This window comes from Ictalurus punctatus, chromosome 10 (genome assembly GCF_001660625.3).
Source record: "Ictalurus punctatus breed USDA103 chromosome 10, Coco_2.0, whole genome shotgun sequence".
NCBI classification, from domain to species: domain Eukaryota; kingdom Metazoa; phylum Chordata; class Actinopteri; order Siluriformes; family Ictaluridae; genus Ictalurus; species Ictalurus punctatus.
This window is the reverse complement of record NC_030425.2, coordinates 6,545,792-6,561,638: the sequence shown is the minus strand read 5'-3', so window position 1 is coordinate 6,561,638 and position 15,847 is coordinate 6,545,792. Positions and strand designations below refer to the sequence as shown.

Here is a 15,847-nt window from a genome sequence, read left to right as displayed (position 1 = left end):
AGAAACCTGTATAAATATTGAGTTAGAGTTACATCAGTAGTCTGCACATTCTCAATCTGCCCCCCTGCTATTTGTAAAAGTTTGCTCTAATAACAGTCTTCACCATGTGCTCTATTAAAACCATACCAAAGTACTTACTAATGTTTTACATATGGATAATTCAGCTAAGGAAACGATTTATGTCATTTAAAAGATAATGTTAAGTAAACTCTTTAACTCTGTAGTTCCATGCTCCTGCTTCTGATGATGAATAAGTACCAAGTATTTATGTGTAGGAGGATTAGACCCAAAAGTCATCATCTTTGAATAAGAATGAGAATAACTTGTAAAGTCGGATTCACTTTATCTGAGGGAATGTGGGCAATGTTTGAATAGAAGTTTTGTTATTGACTGCCCTGCATACAAAAGCACAAAAGAGTATTGAAGAATTTATGTTTCTTTATTCGTTCCTTCAATCTTTTTATTTGTTCATTCATTTGTTCTTTAATCCATCCACTTATCCATTTGTTTATCAGTTCATTCATTCTTCCATTCATCCATCCTTGTGACATATAAACATGAGCCTTATCATCGTCTCTTCACTTGACTGGTCTCAGTCCGTGGTAAACATTGTTGGGGAAATAATTGCTCTGTAATTCAGTCAGTTCTGTTGACAACATTTACAGCATTTGTCAGACACCCTTATCCAGAGCAACTTACATCTATTTATTTTATAAATCTTCATCTGAGCAGTTGAGGGTTAAGGGTCTTGCTCAAGGGACCAACAGTGGCAGCTTGGGGGTGCTGGGGTTTGACCTCATGACCTTCTGATCTGTAGCCCAGCATCTTGACCACTGAGCTACAACTGCCCATGAAATAACATTTCTTGTTATTAATGCCTTTTTACTATAACTTCTGTATAGAGTGTAGAAGAATGGAATGTGAAAGTACATTATTGTCAGACAAAATTTGCTCAAAACCACTCTTCAATCCTTCATTATTCAGAATGCATCAGTTCTTTCTGCATCAGTTCACTCATATCAATCCACTCCTGTGTTTTTTCCACTGGCTTTCTGGAGTTGCCTGTTTTATGGCAGTGGTCAGACCCTGAACAGCACAACCTTTTTGAACTTCAGGTCTGGCCTGCAACTTGACCGGCAAGGACAAGCATCACGATTCCTCTCTGTACTGGCATCCCAGTGGTGGAATGAACTCCCACGGTTGTGTAAATAGCTGAGTCACTCACTGGCTGTTATCAAATACAGAGTGAAGTCCCATCTGTTTAATAAGCACTTAACTGAACACTAATTATGCACTTAACAAAAAAGCACTTGTAATTTGTTAATTAATGTACTTATGCATCAACAGAGAGTCCTGATTCTGGCAGTGCATTTGGCGGTTGAAACTACACTACACTGTGTTTTCTGTATAGAAACACATTGTACCTTGTACCTATCTAACTAGCTCACCTGCTTAATGCACTAAATGAGAATAAATTCTGTCTATGGATCAAAATTATGTTTACAGTATCAAAATAACTGTTAAAGTCATAGCTAAGATCTCTAATGTTAGAGTGTATGGACAAATATAGTAACACTTGAGTAAGAGTTTATAGATATTACAAATGCATTTTTTGATGACTATCTGAAACCAGAGAATTGCTCAATTATCCTTGCCCTGCATATATATTCACAATTTCTCTTTTTTATTCTTAATGCCAGTGGATTTTTTTTTTTTTTTTTTGCCACTCTATATATAGTTTCCTGCTTTTGTTCCCAGTTCCCATGAAAGTGAATTATTATAAAGCAAAGTGGGCCTGAAGAAAGCTAAAAGACATTGATCAAAATGATCAGTGTGATTAAGCTTTTCTTATAAATATATATTTAAGTGCTCTGTATGCCTCTACTTTCTCTTTCTTACTCTATTCTATTACTCTCTCTCTCTTTATCTCTCTCTCACGCACCTCTCTCACTCTTGGTTCTCTTCTGTCCACTCTCTCCCACCTATCCTTCAGAAAATATTTTTCACTGTGTGGTGATGATGAAGAACAGTTATTTCAAGACTTGTTGCTTGAATAATGAGCTCTCCAGTATGGCAGTGTAATAGAATGTACCCCACAAAGCATGGTTCATTTACACCCTCCTACAGTGTTACCCAATCTCTCCCCTGGTTCCGTCTATTTGGGACTCCATTTTGAACTTGATGTGCAGGGAACAAACATTTCAACAATCATTCCCTGTGCTAAAGCTATTGCAGCCAGTTTTGTGCTCTCACACATACTTTCATTCCCTCTTTTCCTTTTCTGTATCTCCCTCTCGTCAGTCCATACCATGCAAGACCCATCTTCTATTTTCATTACTGATTTGTGATCAACAATTTTTGCCCCTTTTTTTTTTATCCTTAACACACAGATTCATGTTTGTTCTTCTGCAATGTTTGACAATGTTTGAAGAAGTGCCCACTGTCTTGCTACGGACTCAGTGACAAAAAATGTGGCCACAAAGACAAGAATTCCCACTGAGAGGGGAGAATGAATGTAATTGAAAAGTCATTTGATTGAATTGTTACTTGCATTGAGAAGAAGCTGCAAATAACAAGCAACTCATCATATGCACCATTACCCTTCTTTTGTTTCCACTAATAATTCCCCAAACCAAAAAACATTTAAATTAAAAACATGATTGCAAGATATTTCAGAGCAAAACATATGTGTTTGGGCGTTGTTTATGAGGCATATGTCACACACACACACACACACACACACACACACACACACACACACACACACACATATATATATATATATATATATATATATATATATATATATATATATATATATAAATATATATATATATATATATATATATATATATATAATGTTGTATGTGCAGACATTTTCAGGGAACACAGACACAGACTCAGTGGTCCAGCACAAGCTCCTCCACTCCATCAGGACTCGATTTCTGCGATTTCTGCCCCTGGAAGGAAACCCCACTGGAGGAATAGGGCTCAGACTGGAGATCTATGGCTGCAGTTACAGTAAGAACCTACACACACACACACACACACACACACACACACACACACTCAAAAGTGCAACCCAGTCTCACAGAAAAGAATGTTCGCATACAACATAGCAAACTGTCACTCAAATGCTCTGTCATGTTCTGCACCCAACATATTATAACCAAGTTAACTTTTAACACTATGCTATTTGAATAAGATTGATATATAATAAATAATTGTACCTCTTTTTAAATGCATACCTCTTTTTAAATCACATAGTAGCACGGTACAGTAACATGGGTATTTTTCAAAACACAGCAAGTCTCAGTATTCTCAGTAGCTTTTTTTGAAGAAAATAAAACCTGAGTTACTGTACCATGTTACCAAATGATTTGCGAGCCTGATTGTGTTTACAGAGAAGAGGAGAAAGTGCGAGCCCAGCATGAAGTAAAATTTCCATCCATCCATCCATTTTCTGTGCCCTTTATCCTACTCTGGGTCAGTGGGAACAAGGAGCCTATTCCAGGGGACTCAGGGCACAAGGCAGGGAGCACCCTGGATGGAGTGCCAACCTATCCCAGGACACAATCACAGACACTACAGACAATTTAGAGATGCCAGTCAGCCTACAATGCATGTCTTTGGACTGGGGGAGGAAACTGGAGTGCCCAGAGGAAACTCGCGAAGCTTGGGGAGAGCATGCAAACTCCATGCACACAGGGCAGAGGCAGGAATTGAACCCTGACCCTGGAGTTTGATATGTTGCTATGCAACATATGCTTGTGCCAGAACATTGGTATTCAACATGTAGAAGGTGCTGCAGATAAGCTGCATGCCAACATATTCTTTTCTGTGAAACTGGGTTGCAAATGCACTAGTAAACATATGTTTTCATAATCTTCTTTGTAATGATTGTGTGATTGTGTGTGTACATGTGTGAAAAACATTTTCCAAAGAGGATTATGCATTCAAAGTATTCACTACTTTTAGCTTTTTCAATATAGACCTCAAGAGACGTGTGTCCTTCTTTTCGTGCTCTTGACTTTTCCAGACTCAGATTCTTTCTTTCATCCGTGACAGCGATGAAATTACTGACAGCACTCTCTCAAGGCTGCTGAAGGTTTAGATAGTATTTTTGCTTTCATCCTCACAGTCAAACCCAAAGACTTCATAATGATCTGAAGTCAACCTGATGACAGCCAAGAACATTGAATGGTTTTATTCATTTATAACACGGGAAAGAAGTTTGTTCTGCAAAATAAAACTAAAAAGCTTTTAAAATAGTAAAAGGAAAAGGAAAAGTTTTTTTTTTTTTTTAAATTAGAAATAATCTAAAGTCATGTTAATATTATTCTCTCAGGTATACTGCTGAACCTGCCACAGTCCTTCTGGACATTTTGGCTCTTTCTTGCTTCTGTTTCTGCATTTACACTTTTTACAAGGTCATGTAGTATCTGGATTATTGATTTAGCTCTGATTACATTTTTTAGGAGATCTACTGTATATTAAGAGATATTAAGGAATTCCATGGTTATTGTGTAAATGGCTTACTTTTTGTAATGGTTTGTAAAAAATTATACACTCAACAGCTCATTTTGGCCTGAAGCATTGTGAGATCAGAATATTTAAAGCGCACCTACTATGGTTTTGAAATGTGCCTAATTTTGTTTTAAAGGTCTCATGCAATAGATTTACATGCATCTAATGTCAAAAACACTTTAATGTGCTCATAATTTAAACTGCAGCATTACCTTTTTCCCAGTGTCACAAACGACTCATTAAATTATCTGTTCTAAAGGATTCCTTCTAAACTCCTCCTTTCGGAGGGCATACTCTGCTTTGATTGGTCAGATGTCGCAGTCTGTTGTGATTGGTGTACCGCTGTCAGCGTGTGTCGAAAAGGTAACGCCCACTACCATAACGAGTTTCAGCTCTGACTGTCAGCAAGCAGCTAATGAAGACCAGAGACGGGGCTTTTTGTTACAAACCTACGTAGGTTAGTACGGGAAGTAAAGTCTGGAATTATTAACGACTCATTTGAGCTGTTCAGAATCTGTTCCTTCTTTTTGGAGTCAATAACTCCGTTTGCCGTGCGCTTTGATTTTTGAAACTTTGCAGACTTTTTACATTCACAAACAGCTCTATAACACACTACATGAAAGGTAATATTTGAAAAACCATAATAGGTGCACTTTAAAAATGACTGGCTTTCATGGAGATTTTTTTAGTTTCATTTTTATTTCCTATTTGTGGTCCCACCAGAACTCGCATGCCTGCCATGAGAAGAATTCCAAAGCAAGGGGGTGTGTAGGTCTATTTCTAGAAATAGTGTTTAGATCAGTAATAATTAATATGAAAATCAGATATTATATAATGTATTTTAAACTACGTCTTGCACCTGTTCTACCGTGAAATCAAAAGAAATTATGACACTCTCTGCCTGATGCAACACGTTCTGCGACTGAGGTAGAGTTTAACTGTCAATTTGTTCCAACCACTTCTCACGTCTCTGATGTGTTCATGTGCTTCTCAGAGTCAGATGTGGCAGACTTTGATGGGCTCAGTGCTCTGCTGTACCGGTTTAATCAGAAATCTACAAGCACAGTGAAGAATGTGATCTCAGTGCGCTTCCGGAGCAGGCAAGCCAATGGTGTTCTGCTTCACGGAGAAGGCCAGAGAGGAGACTACATCACCCTGGAGCTCCAGGGTGGAAGACTTGCACTGCGTCTCAACCTTGGTATGATAAAAGTGAGAGATGTGAATGAGTCAGGAGGAGAGAGAGAGAGAGAGAGAGAGAGAGAGAATGAGAATAGCTAGTGTTTAATTCTGCTTACTCCACAACAATTTGCCAATGATTATGCTTTTTTTTTTTTTTTAAATTAAAGTACACATTGGACTCATATCCATAAAACAAGTTAATTCTGATCATCACTTGTGCTATAGCAGCTATAAACTGTTTTTCTGCGACCTGCCGCTCTCTTTTCTCTCTTTTTTAAATTAATAAGACAACAAAAATGCAGCTTGTCAAGTTGAAACAACAAAACAGCAAGTCATCTGTCCTTTAGATTGTCCACCTCAATGGTTTCAAATGTAAAAAAAAAAAAGTGCCCATGAGATACTAAATATCAATCATTACATAAGCAAAAACCAATAACTGACCGCTGTATTGGGTACACTTGTACAGTAGACCTGCTCATTCATGCAATTATACAATTAGCCAACCATGTGGCATTGGTGCAGTGTATAAAATCATACAGATACTACATGACAAGAAGCAGAAGAACACATCAACTTGGATAGTTGAAGACTGGAAATACTGCCCCGTTTTGATGAGCCTGCACCAAGTGCAGCCTCAGATTCCTCTTCTTGATTGACAGGAGTGGAACCTGATGAGATTTTCTACCATTGCAGCCCATCTGCCTCAAGGTTTGAAATGTTGTGCATTCTCGGATGCTTTTCTGCTTATCACGGTTGTAAAGACTGGTTACTTGAGTTACTATAGCCTTCCTGTCAGCTCAAACCATTCTGGCTATTCTACTTTTATTTGTTGCCCATTCTGTGTAATCTGTAGAGATTATTGTGTTTGAAAATCTCATGAAATCAGTTGTCTTGAAATACTTAAACCAGCCCATCTTGCACCATTATCAAAGTCACTGAGACCACATTTTTTCCCATTCTGATGTTTGATGTGAGCATTTAACTGAAGCTCCTCAATCATGACTGCATGATTTTATGCTGCATATTGCATGATTGCGTGAATGAGCACAGGTGTTCAGAATAAAGTGGCTAGTGAGTGTATATCCCTAACTATGATGTATTTATAAGGTACAAGAAGTAATTTTTTTCTGCCTAATCAGGGTTAGGTTTCTCAAAAGAATTGCAACACAAAGATCATTGTTAAATAGTATATCCAGCATCACACTGAACCATCTCTTTCCCAGTTAAGATATTCTTAACTTTGCATTGCTTTTGGGAAACTCAACCCAAGACTGTATGTGTGTGTCAAATCAGCATGTGATCTGAGTACTTCACAAATAGTGCTAGTGTTATTGCAGATTGTTTATACTTTGCTGCCATGCCAGCTAGTTTAAAAGGTACAGTAATCAGTAGAGCATGGCACGGCAATTTGCAGAAGACAGTGAACATATCGCATCTGGTTTAATAAAATAGATTAAAATGAGCTTTACTGTCTTAGAGCATCTTTTTAACCATTTAGAGTGTTGAGTTTTGCCAGCAAAATCATTTATTATTTTTCCTTTTATAATGTCATTATAACATATAAAAACATTCGCAGAAATTGTAGTCTTGGCTTTCAGTGTGACACACATGTGGAAAAAAATATTTATGCATTTTAGCTAACATTCATGAACAAAAAGGCTGAGTGAACAGGAACAAAACAACTTTAATCTAAAAGTTAGAAAAGATAAAGATAAATCTGCAGTTAGAAAAGATAAAGTCTGCAGTTGGTAAACGCAAGAGTAAACAGATGGTTAATTCTGATGGGTACTTTCATAGGCCTGGATACTACACTCAAATCTGATAAAATAAAAAAGGGTAGGAAAAAATAAATAACTGGAAAAAAAAAACATTGTTCTTTCTTTTACAGTCATTAGTAAATTTGCCACAGAAGCTACAGTAAGAAGATGTTATATGTCATGAGTGGCGAGTTGAGACTGATGCAACTTGCAGTAAGAGCTTTTATTAAAGAGAGGCATGCAGACAAACCCAAAACATGAATCAAACTCGTGAACTGAAAACAGGCAGAGGTCAGGCGATCTACAAACAACAATATCAAGGATAATCCAAAAGCATAAACCAGGAACCAAATCAAGATCGAGAACATGATAATTAACACATGGAACACAAATTGTAAAGCCAGGCGGTGAAACACTGAACAATACTGCATGAAGAACAAAGACACACAGGGGGGATATAAATATACAAACTAATCAAAGGGTAAACAGAAACAGGTAAGAATGATCAAGACACATTAGTAAGACAACCAATGACAAGACATGGTAGAGACGTGGCAACACAAACAAAGACGTAACCTGGAAGTGCAAGCTGTCATGTTTATTGTTAGGCCTAAATTGGCTTAAATACAAGTCTCATTGAATTAGTTGTTACTATAGAAATGATAACCTATTATCACTGGTTAGAGTTTATACTGTATAATCACACAATAAAATCAAGAATTCAACAGCACTGTGGTATAAATACAGATACTGTAGTAAACTATAGGCCACTATAAATACTATAGACTATAATATCTACTATACAATCAATACTTCACAACTTCTATGATGACAATGTAAATTGTGTTAATAATCCTTAGCAGCAGTACGAACATGCAAAGTGACCTGTGTGTATGGTATAATGAGACAGTTTTAAGATTCTTACGGCTTGTGAGAAGAAATAACTGTTCATGAATCTAGTACTTGTCCCAGGTGCTCTGTAACTTTCTCCAAATAGGAGGAAGAATGAAAGGGGAAAGAAGGAGGAATAAGAAAGCGATATGGAAAGAGAAGAGACAGAGCAAATGAATAATGTGAGGTGAGAGTGGAAGACAGTGATAAAGATTGAGAGGACTAGGCAATGGGGAAATGAGGAAGGTGAGGGGAAATGAAAGGATGAGGTGGGTTTGATAAGGGAGAGTGCAAGGGAAAGATAAAAACAGAAGGAGACAGACGAGGAAGATGAAGAAGGCACTGATAAGGGAGGAAAATCAAAGTTGTTGAGAGACAGAAGGAAAGTAAGAGTAAAGTAATTAGGCAGGAAGGAGAGTGAGAGTGGAAAAGAGGAAGAGAAAATGAACAAAAAGAATAGTGAAAGTATAGGGTGAGGAAGAAAAATAGAGATTGGATGGAAGATGTATATGAAGAAGAGTGGATTGGATTTTCACTCAATTTAAATTGCAAAAGTGTAGGTGAAGGCAAGTGCATGAAGGAGAGGCTTAAGGAAGCTGTGTGAACAAATGATGGAGGGAGATTGGGGTGGTGGTGTGAATGAGTGCAGAAGGCGAAGTTATGACGAGTGAAGGAAAGATATTACGGTGTGGAGAGTGCTAGTAAATGATGGTATATAGAGATCAGAGGAGTGAGGGAGAGCTGCAATGTTTACAAGAATGAGGGAGGAAAAGGAAGAATGAAAGTATGACAATTAGGGAAGAGAGCAAGAGAACATGAGAGATAGATTGTACAGAAGATACATATGCAGAAGTGAAGATTGTATTTTTGCAGAAATAAAATTGAAGATGTGAGTGAAGATGAGCGAGTGCAGGAGAGGGATTTTGGGTTTTAGAGTGAATGAGTACAGGGGAAGGACTATGGGGGAGTGGGGTTAATAAATGAAGGGGGAGTGGAGTGAACAAAGGCAGGAGCAGTGTCTGGGGGAGTGAAGTGAGCAAGAGTGATTAAGAGGGAGTGGAGTTGTGAAGTAGATGTTTACAGTTACATGAGGCAGAGGTGCTCAGACACTCACGTTTCAACACTGTGCTGGAAGCTGTTGCTATAGCAACTCATCCTCACACAGACACACACTCACACACAAGGCACACATTTAGACGTGCGCAAGCCTAAGATTTTGTAAAAATTGTCTGGTATTAGCTGTTCCTCTCCGAGTAGCTGTGATCTTTTTCAAATGTGAGCAGGCAGTTTGAATTTATTGAATTCTATTCAAATGTATCACACATTTTAAAGTCAAATCTGTGATTACTTTCTAATGGAGTTAGAGTTCTGGACTTGTGGGCCACAATATGAAACATAGGTAGAATAGGTAAGAATAATAGTTGTTTTTCCCAAATTTTTATGTCAATTTTGGTGCCACCACTGATGCTGCTCCTCCTGCCCATATAACTTTTATCATAACTATGTATTAATACTTGAATGCCCTATTCAGTGGTGAGTAAAAGGGAATTAGCAAACAAAGGTAAACTATTTAGAGTAGCATGCTGTGATAATTATAAAATTCAGCAGGTTCTTACATGTGGGGTTGAACAATCCTGAATCTCCCTGTTTGTGCCATTATGTATAATTCATATTTTGGGTTGTAACAATCAGATGAATGCCAATGAACATTAGAACACAAACAAACAGTCCTCAGCTGCAGCCAAAGGCAAGCTCCGGCAAGCAAGGGGATCTAAAGCAGACTCATGGTGTATTTTTTTTACTCCTCCTTGGTTGATCATTTGATTTACAACAAATTTGTCCCATCTAGCAAAGAAAAGTTGTTGAGGGTGTTTTCACATTTGGTCCAAGTGGTCTCAGTGGAGTTCCAAGTGGTCTCAGATGGATGAATCAGCACTTTTTGTGCGTATGTGAACACAATAAATGATTTCAGACCCCTTTAAAACGACCCATCAGCGAACCATACTCCACCTCCAGAGGTTAGTTTGTGGTTCATTTTGTAGTCACCTTCATTTGTGCATTGTGAAACACAGTGGTCTCAGTCCACTTCACATTTGCTTTAGAAAACAACTTGTGGGTTGACGTACAAAAACAGTATAGCTCCATTTTCTGTCACCTAACAAAAATTAAATAAAAAAAAATCTCAAATGGCTTTTCATGGGGTCATGTGGTCCCACAGCAAATTCAGCAGTGTTAGGTTAAGTTCTGGTAATTTACTTCAATTATGTTTTGCTCTCTCTCTCTTTTCATCCACAGCCAAATGATAACATCATATAAAGCAGCATTTTAAATGACACTACCCATAATTCAGTGTAACATCTATGGCAAAGGAGTTAAAGGTGTGAACAACAAGTGGTCTGAGACCTCACCAAAAGAGTCCACTTGCTTTGTGAGCACCAAACCTACTGAGGTCCTTTGCAGCTATTTACCTTTCAGCTCCACCTTAAGTATAGTTGGTTTAAAAAGAACTATAAGTCGAATAAATAAATAAATAAACAAACAAACAAACAATTTTTGCATGACAAACTGTAAAATAAAATGAGCTATATCTTGTAATTGAAATATCTGATCCGATTTTTAGGAGAACCCCACAAACAATTCATGCCATTTGACAATAACATTCATATGTGTTTGTTGAACACACAATTCCAGATTTAGTACCGCACTTAGTTACTTAAGTTCACTTTTCCAGGAAAGGCTATTCACTAGATTTTGGAACAAGTCCGTGGGTGCCCATTCAGCCACAAGAGCATTAGTCAGAACGGACAGTAATGTTGAACGAGAAGGCCTGGGACACTGTCGATGTTCCAGTTCATCCCAAAGGTGTTCAGTGGGGTTGAATTCAGGGATCTGTGCAGGACACTTGAGTTATTCCACTTGAGTTATTCCACACAAACTTGGCAAACCATGTCTCCTGGGACCTCACTGTGCACAGGAATATTTTCATGCTGGAATATGTTTTGGCTCGCTCGCTCGTGAGTACACATGGTGTATTTGAGTAGGGTGTAAATTGAAAAGTCACATTAGAACAGGTGGATGGAGACCTCAGCAGTAAGTGATACCCACCTACCCACCTCTCTCTTACCCTAGAACTAATTGCTGACATCTGGTTGAAGTGCTCTTGCTTTTCCTCAGCTTAGTGATGGATACTCTCTCTCTCTCTCTCTCTCTCTCTCTCTCTCTCTCTCTCTCTCTCTCTCTCTCTCTCTCTCTTCCTTGTATGTTTCTTTCACTCTCTCTAATCACAGACGATGCTAAACCCCAGTCCAGTGGTAGACACACTTCAGTGATGTTAGGCAGTCTGCTGGATGACCATCTCTGGCATTCTGTCCTCATAGAGCGTTTCAACAAGCAGGTGAATTTCACAGTGGACAAAGACACAGAGCACTTTCGCACACAGGGCCAGGAGGACTCTCTGGAGGTAGACTATGAGGTGAGGATCGCCACCCCACAAACTACACTGGATTAAATCTATTCTAAATCTATTATTATCAATATTGAAATCTTCTCATTATTAGGGCCTGATCCAGAGCAATCAGTGGATTTATGGATTATACAATTAATGGAACTTCTCTAAAATGCTGATATCAATAGTCAAATTTCTGACCATCAGTGCTGTACTAGTGCAGAAAACTGTTTACTTATTAGATAGCATCTCCATACCTTGTGAATACTGGTGCTCCATTATGTTGTAAAATGCATAAAACAAAGCCAGGGAGTTTTGAATATATTATAATGTCTTAAATATGATGATTATATAATTAAAACATAAAATATTGAATTGCCTTCCAGGGGAGCTTTGTTCCTAGAGTGTGTTCTGTATTCCACAATTAAGCCTTTAATTTAATAATTTTGTAATGATAATTACCACTTGCATTTGCTTAAGTCTAAAATAAGACATTCAGTGCCCTTTCTAAGAAAAAAGATTAAATCTTTTCAAGGAAAATAATTTGATTGTGCAGATTGTTTTTTTTTGTTTTTTTTTGTTACAACTGTGGTTTGGCAACATTCTTTTAAGACACGGGCAAGTGGGAAAACTCATTAGAAAATCTGATTTCCTTTGTAGCATTTGACAGGAGAGTGTTAATTTGTCAGAGGAACTATATTATCATATTATAATATTCAAATGTAGGGCATGCAGCATATTTCTTGTCTTTAATTATTAATCCATTTACCTTGTACTTATTTAGAAATTGCACACACTTACTGTTTCATAAGTCTCCCTTGCTAAATGGTTTGTGGTTTGTATGGAAACTAATGATTTTTTAAAAATATAAATTTAAGTTTTTTTAAATTATTGAATTTAAATTATATTTAAAGTTGGGTAATGCTATACTCCAATATCCATACTCATTTACCTGCACAAAGAATGATATTTGGATTTGGTAGAGCAGAAACAAAAAGCAATGAAATCTCTAAGAGAAAGACTGTTCATATTCTATAACAAACCAGGAGAGTAAAATAAGCCTTCTTTTGCTTGAGACCCCTGTGACTGCCTAAAAGAGATGCAGTGTTTAGAAAGGCAAATGCTATTATAACAATCTTTTCCCGTAACCAAATTACACCACAGACAGGCACCGGCTAAATTACTAATTTCTCCTACCATGCAGAAGGGTTTATAGCCTCTATTGATCAGGAGAATTGGTGTCTAAACAGTAATCACTGTGATCAAAGATGATCACTAAGAAACTGCATCCAGCTATTTTTATAGCTTATATTTTTATAGCTGATTACTGCTCTTCTTTTTATTGAACTTATCCTGCAATTATTTTCCAATCATCTTGCAAGCTAAATAAAATTCATTGCACATGCTCTCTTTTAAATTTTATTTAGGGGGCACGGTGGCTTAGTGGTTAGTATCTTTGCCTCGCACCTCCATGGTTGGAGGTTAAATTCCTGCCTCAGCCCTTTGTGTGTGTGGAGTTTGAATGTTCTCCCCATGCCTCTGGGGTTTCCTCTTGGTACTCCAGGTTCCTCCCCCAGTCCAAAGACATGCATTGTAGGCTGATTGGCATTTCCAAATTGTGAATGTGTGTGCAATTGTGCCCTGCACTGGGTCGGCATGCCATCCATGGTGTCCCCCACTTTGTGTCCGAAGTCAGCTGTAATAGGATTAGTTGTACAGAAAATGGATGGATGGATGAATGGCTGGAAATCTTATGTAGTTGCATGCTGCCACGGCATTAAGTTGGCCAGATGAAACTTTATTTTCTGCCACCCTGTGACTGAACAACACTGATCAGATGTGAGAACAGGATTGCTTTTGTAAAATGATGCTCTGCTCTCTCTTGCCACTGTTACAGGATTGCAGCACAAAGGAACAAAATCTCACTGACAGTTACAATAGTGCTCAAGTGTGGGAACTCTACTTGCAATTTCTGAAGCAATCCTACAACACTCTGTTACGTATTGATTCCATTAAAACTGCAGTCATCAAGCAGTAAAGTTGAAGGAAAGGGAAACAGTGTTGAAAACTTATTAACATAAAGCATGTTCTTTTCTCTTTCCATTTCACCAAATTATGTGTGTTATGAATGTGTAGTATAAATGGTATAAAGGGTTAATACTTTCAAGACCCACAAAATAGCCTTCATCCATCCATCCATCTATGGTTATATCCTACTTTAGAACTGTGTATGTTCATAGGAAAAGGAAAACATGTTTACCATTAACAGGGTTCTTGACTACTGTAAGTGCTCCAAAATTCATCATAATAAAGAACTCATTGAAATTCATAAGAGGACTCTTGTCCTTTGAATGTTCCTCAGAGGATATATGAAAAGCAGCTTAAAATTGCAGTCCAAGCAGTTGTTAATACTACAACAAGAATACTGCAGCCATTTATATGATATACTTTCAAAGATTTCTTAGAAATACTGGGATTTAGAGCACTGCCACACATTGAATCTCATTACTTTATTTGTTTTTGTTTTTTTTGTCTTGTTTTTATTTTGATCAAAGCCTTCACTGTGTTGAAATAACACTTAGCTAGCAATCTTTAGTTTTAGCTCTTCATTTACAGCTGTCTAAACTGTAAACTGGCTCCTTACCCAATATGATTGTTGCAAGCAAACAGCTTAAAGCTCATGCTCAGTTTTTGGCTGTTTTCCAGAGTTTTCTAGCAGTGAAATCTGATGGGGTTTTCAAGGCCGCTGCAATTATTTTCTCAGACATTACCTCATTATTTGAGCTCAGTATATCTTTGTGTTTAGCATCTTGGTCATTCCTGGCATTTGTATGTGTGAATGTGTGAATGTGTGTGTGTGTGTGTGTGTGTGTGTGTGTGTGTGTGTGTGTGTGTGTGTGTGTGTGCGCGTGTGTGATTGTCAACTCAAGCTTAGTTTTGGAGGAATCCCTCTGCCAGGCAAGCCTGGGACTTTTCTGAGGGAGAATTTCCATGGCTGCTTGGAGAACCTCTACTACAATGGTGTCAATATCATCGACATGGCCAAGAGACGCAAACCTCAGATCTACACTGTGGTAGGCTGCTAGGGTTTGCTGTTTTTAGCATATTGTCAACATATTGGAAAAGCAATTACTACAATTGCTACAGATATAACCCCGCGTTAATATAATCTCTGTTGTCATACTTACTTGTAAACAAATCTGAGGTAATTTTTTTTTTGCTGTTCAGAAATGTTAAGGATCATTGTGTTATGCCAGTTAGTATGTGTGACCCACGGTTAGTCACGGATCTACAGTACACACATTTCTGCTTAACTGCAGTGTTAGTTTTTCCTGTCACTACAATGCCAAGTTGAGGAGTGTGTGTGTGTGTGTGTGTGTGTGTGTGTGTGTGTGTGTGTGTGTGTGTGTGGGAGAGAGCGCGAGATGACAGTTGCTATGTGCATGTAACTGTAATAGTGCCCTTTCTGTGTCTAGTTAACAAATATACTAAGAAGTGAAGCAAGTCATCTTGCTCTTTCTTTCTCTTTGCTGTTTGTTGCTCTCTTCCCTTCTCTCTCTGGGTGGTCTTATATATACAGTGGGGGAAATAAGTATTGAAAGCATCAACATTTTTTTCAGTTCGGAAATTTTCACCAGACATCAGTATTAACTCAAGAAATCCGGAAATCTAAAGAATTCACAACATTAAAGTCCATAAATATACTTATGTGTAATAAAGTGGAATGACACGGGAAAAAAGTATTGAACATTGAAAAGAATTGAAATATATTTACTGGAAAAAATGTTGATGTGCTCAATGCTTATTTCCCGCACTGTATATTTTTTCTTAACAGTGTCATTACTTATAACTTCTTTAGAAGCCAAGTGGCAAGTACTTTAGTTCCACAGCTTTAAAAGCTGTTGATCCTTTAATTTGTTCCAAGATCCAGCACTTAAAAGCATGCCCTAAATTTTGCTATTTGGCAGTCATTAGTAAACTGTAGGCAGGTTTGTGTTCTTAATTACCAGCCCTGAGAATAGTTCAGCAAATATGCAGCCATAGGACA

The 15,847-nt window shown here is 37.7% G+C and overlaps 1 protein-coding gene across 2 annotated transcripts in view; it reads left to right on the top strand.

The window, feature by feature from the left end:
* cntnap5l (contactin associated protein family member 5 like) overlaps positions 1–15,847 on the top strand; it is an 80,762-nt gene that overhangs the window by 29,169 nt on the left and 35,746 nt on the right. For both annotated transcript variants that reach the window (XM_053683265.1, XM_017477582.3), the window contains 4 exons: positions 2,874–3,021; positions 5,522–5,725; positions 11,642–11,826; positions 14,730–14,873. In XM_053683265.1, coding sequence (XP_053539240.1) covers positions 2,874–3,021; positions 5,522–5,725; positions 11,642–11,826; positions 14,730–14,873 — 681 coding nt within the window. The remainder of the gene's footprint in view (positions 1–2,873; positions 3,022–5,521; positions 5,726–11,641; positions 11,827–14,729; positions 14,874–15,847) is intronic.